Raw genomic sequence first — 10,078 nt, 5'->3', positions numbered from 1 at the left:
CAGCCTGGTGAAGTCTCTATAGACACCCTTCTCAGATTGTAAATGCACAAAATAAAATATAAAAATTACAAAGGAAACCAATTATGTCGAAATACAATTTTAAAAATAATAAAACAAATTTGTAACATAGTAATACTTCTTTATTTACACATTAAGTAAGATCCAACAGCAAGTGTAATAACTACCATAATTTTGAAGCTAGTGATGGGTATGATATTGAGGTATCTGCAACCTACTACATGAAAATATGATTTCACAGATATTGCTGATACTGTGGTTTGTTTCCCTCAGTCTTAACTGAAATACTAAATTTCAGTTGTGGCTAAAGATAAAATTTGTTTCCCATTCCTGTCCACAGAACTCTTACTGGGAATCTACTGACCCTAGGTTAAGAACTCCTAAGTCCAGTCCAAAGTGCCTAAGCGCTGAGCTTCTTCCTACCGCTAAAAGCCTCAGCTGTTGGAACCAGGCAACTGCCCAGTGCCATACCCAGAGGAGATGAGGACTATAGGAAGAGGTAGCTGTGGGGGTCAGGGAGGCAAGACCCCTTCTTTATCTGAATAATTATCCCAATGGAGATTTAGAAGCCCCACTGATCCCTTTGTCTATTTAATGCTCTAACGTATATAGGAAAGGTTAAGTTAGCTATGCCTGAAAGGGCAGAGTATACATAAAATACTATACAATTGTTTCTAATATCAAGGGGTCACAGAAGTTAATACCTTTAGCAACTAGGTGGATAACTTAATGAGAGTGAACGGGTGATACACAAAGAAGACAACTGCCAAATAAGTTTCAGTTTCACCATTTGAGAGAGGCCAATGCCTGGTATTCTCCAGGTATGGAGAATAGAGACAAATGATAATCAGTTCTACTCGATTATTGCCATGCAGGAATAAGATATTGGTGTTGCCAGATCCTTTTTTTTTTTTTAATGGAAAGCTCCAAAGTGGATTTTTAATGACACCTTTCCTATTTTTGAAGGTGGTCATCTAATTCAAAAAGAAATTTTTAATTGTGTTGGCTAAATAAAATACATCTGCAGTAACTTTGTGCACCAGTTTGTGAACTTCTGATTATTCTGGGAGCATTTTGCAGGGGCTATGCACAAAACAGGCAGTCACTAAATACTTACAAATGATGGCAAAAAAACTCTGCATATAGGCAAACTTCAATTCCCTTATGGCATCCAAAGGCAAGGGTACTAAATGGTGTAAGGACTTCAAATGCAGAACAAGAATAAATCTGTCCTGCTCCTGGGGCAAATCAGAGAGCAAAGAACTTCCAGTCTCAGGGAGGATACAGAGTTCAAGTATGGAGGGAGAACCTAATCTACAACAAAGGCCAAGTTCTCTTTAGAGGATTTTATTTCAAGATAAAGCATAACTTCCATCCTGACAATGATTCCAAAGGGTGAAAAAGGTGTCTTGCCTCCTTTCACCTTTCAAATAGAGCATGGCAGTGCAAACGTCTCCAAACACCTCTGCATAGTTCTCAGTAGCTACAGTCCAGTCATAGAAAATGCTTCTCCATTTTCAACTGACATGAGATTTGTTAGGAAATCTCTGTAACAATTTATTCAGTTTCTTGGGGGGTAAATCCCCAAATTCTCCTGTGTCCTGGATTGATCGCATCTTTCGGGCTCTCTGAAAAGACAGAACAAAAACAAAAATGACAGCTCTACAGTTTATCCTAACCTAAGCCAAAAGTTCTCACAATGCCACAAAGCACATTAATATATTAACCAGCCTGGAAATATCTGTTTCATCTACCCAATCCCCTTTCAAAAGGGACGTGAAACCTAAAGATGACTGGATGACCTGACGCTACCATGCGAGCTTGCAATTAATTTTAGGCTAAAATCCAAATAGTCTGCCCTTCACTATCTTTAGCTCTATTTCAGACAATAATGTCTATTTGAGCAGCACTTTAAATTTTACAAAATGATTTTCCCATTCATTCCTTCATTTAACACTCACAACATTCTGTAAGGTGGGTATTAATATTAACCTCCTTTTACATCTGGTATAGCTAAAGCTTAGAGCAGTGAAACAAATCGCTCAAAATCATAATGCCTTCAAAACAACTTTTTCCAATTTGGCTTAAGTGAAATCGCTCCCACAACTTTCCTCGCCTTTTTAAAATGAGAAGGACTTCCTATCACCTACCAAGAGGCAAGGAGAACAATTACTTGTATCCCCGCCCCATTCTCCTCCCAAGACGGCACCCTAAGGGCCTTCTGTCACCTCAGCCCTCGAAGCACAATCGAAGAAATCCTGGATCTCTTTTCTGCACGCTTCGTCGCGGAATTCATTCTGCTTCCAACACGCCATCATCAACGACATCTCTGTAATACAAGTCGCCTCTGGAGGAGCAGAACGAGAACCCTCAGTCACAAGGAAACCCTTACCTTAAGCCCTCCCACCCAGTCGCCCCGTACATCCCTCCAGCTTCCGCTCTGGAGCCTCCCTGGCTCCGACTGCTCACCGCCCTTCTCCCGGCGTCGTTCCCCAACACGGTTAGCTAGGATGAGGGGCTTGTTGGGCTTCAATATAGGCTTCCGCGGGTTTCCTAGCCGCGGTAGGCGACCGCGCAGGCTGGGCGTCGCCATTGCGCACCGAACTCCCGGCAGGCTCTGCGTCTCCGTGCGTGACCCTGCGTGACCCCTACGAGCTCGACGAGTCTGGGAGCGCAACCTGCGGGAAGCTTGGAGGCACTGCTTGCTCTCTTGGTCCTGTAGGCCCGATGAGGGGATCCAACATCGGTTGTTCAAGACCCGTGTGCAGGTTAGGAGGAGAGTTTTGGGGGCTCGTTCGCTGACCGAGACCGTTCTTTTGTGGGCTCCGGGCCCTGAGGTCTCCGGGCGGTATTAGGCCGGGAATATGCAGGAAAGGACCCGATAAACAGGACACTCGTTTATGGTGGTAGCTGGCTGAACTAGAGGATGATTGACATAGGCAAGGGCAGAGTATGGGAGCGAATCAAAATATGAGACTTTAAGATATTAGGTTGGGACAGATTCTTACTATATTTTGACGAGTCTTTAAGAACTGTTGGATTTTACTACCTTTTAAAACCCCCCCAAAACCGTAAAGAAAAGTTGGGCTCATTTAAACAGTTGCTAGTACTGGGGCACCTGGTGGCGCAGTCAGTTAAGCGTCCCACTCTTGATCTCAGCTCAGGTCTTGAACTGCGGGTTTTGAGTTCAAGCCCTGCACTGGGCTCCACGATGGGTGTGGAGCCTACTTAAATAGGTAAAAATAAAGTTGCTACTACTTATATGTTCTACTATATATTCTTTGCTCTCCTTTGTAATGATCTCATTGGGTAGGGTGAGTTTTAAGCACTTTGGCATTTATCGTCTAATTTAATCCTCTCTCCAATCCTGTGAAGATACTTGGTGGTATCATTAATAGACTTGACCCTTCAGTTGTGATGCCTAGCTTCATCAGACTTGGTTCTAAGTGTCTTTTAGCTGTTTACAAAACTCAAAGATGTGCCAGGATTCTCAGGGCATTTAGAAATGAGCTTCAAGAAATGTTTCTGGTAATGGAAGCATAACTTGAACAGCTTTTAGTTCATAAGAGGACTACTTTGGAGGAGCAATATTTATTTGGTTATGTAAATTTTAGTGTGCTAAAATTAAAATCATTTATCACAGATGTTTAATCTTCCCATTGGATCTCTGCATGACTGGTTCTTTTTCTTCTGTTGAGTCTCAGTTCCTGTCAGAGAGGCCTTCCCTTACGTCCCCCATCCCCCCACCATCAAGCTGTTATATTTTTTTCATAGCACATATCACAGTCTGAATTACCTTGTTCATTTATTGTTTATTTACAGCCTTCCTTACCAGTGACACCCATTTAAAAAATGTAAGCACCATTAGAGAGGGGACCCTGTCTTACTGAATCCCAGTGCCTAAAACAATGACAATAAATACTTGTTAAATAAGCAAATGTTTTGACATATTTTTCCAAGCCTCCAAGTGTATCATACTCAGCCCAGAAATATAACCAAGCAGAAGACTCTTTTTAAAAAGAAGTTATTTATTATACAAAATGAAACCTGAGAAAATAGAAAATTGCAACACATGGAGTAATAAAGGCATCAGTCTCATGCTCCACCGCCACCCCAGCAGCACAAATAAAACTGATTCCTAATCAGACACTTCTACCACCAATAATCTTGAGCCTGTTGCTGTTTACAGAGCAAGCGGGGCCCAAACCAGAGAAAATTCACATTGTTTGCTTTCTCTTCATACTGGTTCTGCTTTCTCTTGTGGAAATGTAGCATCTGGTTTACCGTGCTCTTTTATGAATACTTTTATGGTGATAGGATTAAAGGAGAAAGTCTGGGAAGCACTGTCCACAAAGCAGGCATGAGTCTCCAGCCACAATCATTCATAAACAACTGGCCCACTTTGTACATAAAAGTGCTAAAGGAATGCCAATGTGAACTGCTGTAATTAGGAGAGGTAAGGATGATTATACACTTTGCACTTACCCTTTTTATTGCACATAATGAAACTTGATTCCTAACCTTATTTTGCACTTGAGTAATATGTATTTTGCACTATAAATCAGCACCTGCATTTAAATAGACTGCAAGTTGAGAAATCGGAGTCCTGAATTTGACTTTTTGTGGGTTACTACTATTTTAATATAAGTATGTTTGAAGGTCTATATTCCCCTCTTGTTTTTTTCTGTACAAGCCCAAACAGGTTAACTTTTTTTTTTTTTTTAAGATTTTATTTATTTATCTGACAGAGACACAGTGAGAGAGGGAACACAAGCAGGGGGAGTGGGAGAGGGAGAAGCAGGCTTCCCGCGGAGCAGGAAGCCCGATGTGGGGCTCGATCCCAGGACCCTGGGATCATGACCTGAGCTGAAGGCAGATGCTTAAGGAATGAGCCACCCAGGTGCCCCAACTTTTTTTTTTTTTTTAAGATTTTATTTATTTATTTGACAGACACAGTGAGAGAGGGAACACAAGCAGGGGGAGTGGGAGAGGGAGAGGCAGGCTTCCCACTGAGCAGGGAGCCCGATGCGGGGCTCGATCCCAGGACCCTGGGATCATGACTTGAGCCGAAGGCAGATGCTTAACGACTGAGCCACCCAGGCACCCCTAAGCAAACTTTCCATGCTGGTGTGAAGGGTATTTTTTACTAAAAAATAAAATGGAAAAGGAACCACAATGGCAATGAAATCCAGCCCAAATTACAGCTCTCCTTGGCCATATCCTTAGATGTCACAATATTAAGGGTGGGACCCATCTAACATACGTACATACATACACATACATACACACACATACATCTGGTTGTAAATTAGTGTGTGTATATGTATGTAAAAGTACATAATTTACAAACAGATAAACTGATAAGCTATGGAACTTCTCTAGTGATAATTCATTAATACTACATTACAACCAGAGTAGCACTAAGGTCCAAAGTATTCTTTTTTGTTCCACTGGCCCAGAAAAAGCTAACGGTCTCCCTGCCCATTAAGCTTTATTTTCAAACCACAGCAATAAAAGGGTTTGGCTGTACCCCAAAATCGCCTAACAGCTTTTTATTTAGCCAGCCACTTGTGGCTATCTCTTGCCTCACCTCCCCCTGAGGTTAGGACCTTAGGTGGGTTCCATCAAAATGTAGTCTCAGTAAGTACTATAAAGTTGTACAGACGGATATTGGTAATAGAATGAAGTTGGAATATTCATTCCACATAAAGTGAAAAACGCTACATAATATGAGGTAATTGCTACAACTATATTGCTGGGCTGTTTTTTCCAACATAATCTTCATGACTCTTTGGGAAAAATGAGACTTAGAATTGTAGCATATAAAAACAATAAAATAGAGAGTTCATTAGGCAAACAGAAAAGACTAAAGACCTATAAAAATCTGCAGTTTGATTTGCACTGATCTATTTTAACATTTCAAAATCATTTAAATATTCATATATATATATATATATATATATATATACATGAATGATATATATATACTCTGTCATCATTTACAGCCTTAATCTCTAACCTCAAATAGAGCAGGACAATTCATTAAATTGACATGGCATATATTAGCCATTGAGTCTTTCTGTTCATGAGAAGGAATTCCAGATATGCTCTTAAAAAAAAAAAAAAGCAAACCAGCAATAAAAAAAGCTGTCAAATCTATAGCCAGTTTAATGCAGGGGAGAATGAATGTGGGGATGGTGGCAAGGCTACTGCATCTTCATCAGATACAGTGGACAGCCAGGAAAGAAAAATCCATTTAAAATAAAAAGTTTGACATCAAAGGCAAGTAAATGATATTAAAAAATACAACTCCAAGAACCAGAATACAACCCACCAGGAGTTTTGCTTCACCACCAACATAACAGTTTATAAAGCAGGAGACGAGGAAAAGAGATTAGGAAAGGTACTGAATAATGAAGAATTTAAGGAATAGCATCGAAGTTTTAAGACCATAAACCTGACCCATCTTACCTCATTCTTAGACAAGTACCAAGGTGTTGTTCCAATCACAGTTGAGAGGATGAAATGGCTAGAAAAAGATGCAGATCTTTTAAAATTCTGTTTGATCAGCACTTTGAAACAAGTGGGTGTTTCAGGCTTTTGCTTCCCACTAATCCCAAGAACTGGAGGCTTCCATCTCTCCTTGAGGACAGGCCCTATTACCACAAGCTGAGACACTGGGTACACATCATTAAGATAAAATATCAGTGGCTGTAACTGGAATTCCTTGAACTCATGATAAGACAGTGTTCATTAAGGTTGTGCAGCAGATGCCCCTCATGTCCCATAGTAGAATAAGGACTTCCATCTCCTAGCTCTGCCAAGTTAAAGGCTCTTGCAAGGGTAATTAGAGATTTTGGTTCCTTTTCATGAAGATCTCATGTAGGTAATCCCAAAATTTCATCTGCTTTGTCTCATTGTTGTGGATCATGGCAGTGAGAGCTTCCCCCTGGTCCAGACCTTGCCAATAATCTTGCAGCCACATCTCCTTCCAGCTGAAACATCAAAATGGGAGTTGGATTATGGAACCTCTGCACAGCTATGAGTCCTGCCTTCTCTGAATGGGGTCAAAGAAATCTTAAGCAGATCCAGTAGTCTCTGTCTGGGACAGGGCTCTGCTTTGAAGGGAAGGAAATGTGAAATAAATCTAGTAGTGGTACAAGTGACAGTAAGCTGCAAACACATTATCTGTCACACAGCCCACCCCCAATGAGTTACACTTCCTGTCGTGCCCACTCCGGGTTCCCAAATGTGGAAGGAGTTCAGGGGAAGGCAGGGCAAGGGCCACACTATGGAACCAGAAGTCTCTGTAAGAAAAGCCAGGGAGCCTCTTTAGATGGTTACCTTGTAAGTTGCACCTTTATTTCAATAATCAAAATGAAGGTGCAATGCTGTCCAATGTCTAGATAAAACATATAGTCTTTTTTTAATGTTTTACACTTTTCTTCTACTAAATCATAATACTATGTTCAGCATAAACCAGATACAAATTACTTGATGGAGGACTCCATTCCCAGAACCAAACTGTTGTTGGCAGTGTATATAAACAGCCCTCTGCTGCCATCCACTGTGCAAGTTGGTCTCTGCAGGCCATTCTAACAGTCTTTGCTTTCTTAAGCTGAATAATCTTTTTATCACCTCTCCCTGAAAAGATGTGGTTTGCTGCAAGTGTCTTCAACATTTTCCCACCTCCCATGCTGACCTTGTTTCCCAGTGCACCACCTTCTGCCACTTACTGCAGCAGCTTCCTCACTTCTCTTCCAATTCACACTGCCCACCATTGTTCATTATTATCCATTGAAAGCAGTCCTATCTTGTTTAGAGCGAATGTATATAATTTACCATCCAAATCAGGGTACTTTTGAGAGTGAAAGGAGGTACGATTAGTAATTATGCCAGGTTAACAGATGTAAACCCTACTGCAGACAAACCTCTCTCAAAATACCCATCTTTGTATTGCTCTTCCCCCACCCCACCCTTTAGAAGGTGCTAAATAAACAGCTGAGTTGATTTTCAGGAGAGTCCAACTTCTGAGCCTGGTATTCAGGCTATGTATAGCCTGGCCCCAGTTTATCTGCCCAACTTTGTCTCTCATCACTTCCACTGAACAGGCCCCTCTGCTCTGGTTGAAGCCTTTTCTGAATCACTATTGCAAACACTGCTCACATAAGCTGATCTTCATGTTGTTGCCTTGAATTATATTTTGCATCTTTTACTGAGCTTTTTCAGTTTGTCCTGTCTCCCCCAACTAGACTCTTGACACCTTAAAGGCAGGGTAAGCCCATGTCATCACTTCCTTATACAACAATCCCCTCAGCACCTAGTATTAGTTCGCTGCCCACAGCAAGCAAGTCAGTCATTTGATTTGATGGCCACAGGGACCCCGGCTATCCTTACCTGTCATTCTCAGGAATCTCTTCCACACTGCCAAAGCCAGGTGTGGGCACCGGGCAGTCCATGTGTGAGGGCTGGGCAATGTGAGGTTCAGGGCCAGGGATGTCCCCAGGAGAGGCTGCGTGGGCTTTCTCGGCCTCCAGCCGAGCCAGTTCGTGGTCACAGACGAAACACTCGAAACCATTGAGGTAGTTAGGCAGCAAAGGATCATTCACTCCCCACTCCCGATGCTTCAGACTATCCAGAAGGAACTGGTTGGTGATGCCCCCACGTTGCTTATATGCCAAGTATTTCATGTATTCCTCATCATTCTTGTCCAGAAAGTCAATAAATTCTGCCAGCTTCTGAGGTGACTCAAAGTCATCAATGAGGATGATGGAGTGATTGTTGGGCATCCAGTCCCTCACAGAGGGAGAGCCGCGATACACAGGCACAGCCCCGAGATGCATGGGGCGCCACAGTTTTTCTGTCATGTAGTCATCACAGATGGCATTTTCGAGGGCCAAGTGGAACTTATAGCGAGACAAGAAGGCCAAGAGCTCTGGATCCTCGGTGGTAGCTGTGGCTGTGTCCTGTAACCGCGGAGTGGGCAGCTCCCGATTTTGCAGGCATTTCCCATAGGAGTCCACCTGAGCGGGGTAGAGTACAGCCGTCAAGTGGGTGCTGCATGTCGGCCTGGACGCCAAGGGTCCTGGCCTCAGCCGCACGCGCCCCCTGGCCGCCCCACCCCAGCCCCGTCCCGGCCCCACCCACCGGGATGAAGCGCATCAGCTCGCGCACGTAACGGTCCCGGTCCGCAGGCACGTCGCAGTGGGACTGCAGATAGAGCAGCGGCGCGTAGCCGCGCCGGCGCCACTCCGCGCGCTCCTGTAGCGGAGGCGCGGCGCGGCGCAGGTAGGCGGTCCCGGGTAGCCACTGCAGCGGCAGCGGGTAGTCAGAATGACGGCTGAAGGTGGCAGTGAGATTGAAGAGGCGGATGCCCGGACCGTGGCTCAGCACGAAGTTGTTGAGGGGCGACTCCTCGTGCAGGAGCGCCCAGCTCTGATGTGCCAGGCGCGGCAGCGGCGCCTCAGACGCGCGAAAGTCAGTGCCGTAGAAGAGCAGCGCGCGCGTCCGTGAGTGCCCCCGCACCCGTCGGTCCCGGGACGCCACGCACGCACCGCGCGCGCACTCGATGCGCTCCGAGTCGCCCGGGAAGTGGGGAAATAGCCCTGGGCTCCACCACAACAGCACGGGCAAGTCCACCGCCTCCTCCCTCCCTGGCCGCGGGGTCCCCGGACTGCGCGCCACCCCCACCGCGCCCAGCGCTGAGGGCGGCCGGAAAACCGCACCATCCCAAGGCTCCGTCCACTCCGCCTCCCCGCCGGTCTCCCCCTCAGCCACGGGCCCAGAGCCGCTGACGGCACAAACACTAAGCACTCCAAAAACGGCAAACACAGCCCTGCTGCGGCCCGCCGCCATGTCCACTGGCAGCTGCCCCCTTCCTCCCCCCGCCCCCAACTCCTCCCGGCAGCACCAGACCCCGCCCCGCCGTCAGTCGGGACGGAGGAGGTCCTACGCCCGCGGTGCGTGTGACGCATGCGCAGTTCTGCTCAGTCGGCCACTTCCTGGGGAAGTGCTAGGCCTAGCAGGAATGAATGGAGGGAACAACGGTAAATCACAAATA

The 10,078-nt window shown here is 45.0% G+C and overlaps 2 protein-coding genes across 3 annotated transcripts; both read right to left on the bottom strand.

Moving 5' to 3' along the window:
* Positions 1-135: 135 nt before the first annotated feature.
* CHCHD1 (coiled-coil-helix-coiled-coil-helix domain containing 1) lies at positions 136-2,630 on the bottom strand. Its single transcript, XM_027588904.1, has 3 exons — positions 2,488-2,630; positions 2,247-2,365; positions 136-1,646 (listed from the first exon to the last, which is right to left on the bottom strand). The coding sequence occupies exons 1-3, from the start codon at positions 2,609-2,611 to the stop codon at positions 1,536-1,538; spliced, it is 354 nt and encodes a 117-aa protein (XP_027444705.1). The 5' UTR covers positions 2,612-2,630; the 3' UTR covers positions 136-1,535.
* Positions 2,631-5,012: 2,382 nt separating this feature from the next.
* FUT11 (fucosyltransferase 11) lies at positions 5,013-9,983 on the bottom strand. 2 transcript variants are annotated; one of them, XM_027591294.1, is made up of 3 exons: positions 9,166-9,983; positions 8,416-9,041; positions 5,013-7,013 (listed from the first exon to the last, which is right to left on the bottom strand). In XM_027591294.1, exons 1-3 carry the CDS (start codon positions 9,871-9,873, stop codon positions 6,866-6,868), a joined length of 1,482 nt encoding a protein of 493 aa, XP_027447095.1. In that variant the 5' UTR covers positions 9,874-9,983; the 3' UTR covers positions 5,013-6,865. The 2 variants fall into 2 exon arrangements, with proteins under 2 accessions (XP_027447095.1, XP_027447088.1); XM_027591287.1 differs by having other exon boundaries at positions 5,013-6,547.
* Positions 9,984-10,078: the final 95 nt, after the last annotated feature.

The sequence above is a fragment of the Zalophus californianus genome, chromosome 15 (genome assembly GCF_009762305.2).
Source record: "Zalophus californianus isolate mZalCal1 chromosome 15, mZalCal1.pri.v2, whole genome shotgun sequence".
In the NCBI taxonomy this organism is placed as follows: domain Eukaryota; kingdom Metazoa; phylum Chordata; class Mammalia; order Carnivora; family Otariidae; genus Zalophus; species Zalophus californianus.
This window is presented reverse-complemented; position numbering and strand designations above follow the sequence as displayed.

Excerpts from the sequence above, each read along its gene's own strand:
- CHCHD1 (XM_027588904.1), bottom strand. The coding sequence starts at position 2,611 with ATGGCGACGCCCAGCCTGCGCGGTCGCCTACCGCGGCTAGGAAACCCG. Across the intron at positions 2,366-2,487 it reads ACGACGCCGGGAGAAGGGCG|AGGCGACTTGTATTACAGAG; the intron begins GTGAGCAGTCGG and ends CTGCTCCTCCAG. Across the intron at positions 1,647-2,246 it reads ATTGTGCTTCGAGGGCTGAG|AGAGCCCGAAAGATGCGATC; the intron begins GTGACAGAAGGC and ends CTGTCTTTTCAG.
- FUT11 (XM_027591287.1), bottom strand. The coding sequence starts at position 9,873 with ATGGCGGCGGGCCGCAGCAGGGCTGTGTTTGCCGTTTTTGGAGTGCTT. Across the intron at positions 9,042-9,165 it reads AGCTGATGCGCTTCATCCCG|GTGGACTCCTATGGGAAATG; the intron begins GTGGGTGGGGCC and ends TACCCCGCTCAG. Across the intron at positions 6,548-8,415 it reads GAGATTCCTGAGAATGACAG|CCATTTCATCCTCTCAACTG; the intron begins GTAAGGATAGCC and ends ATCTTTTTCTAG.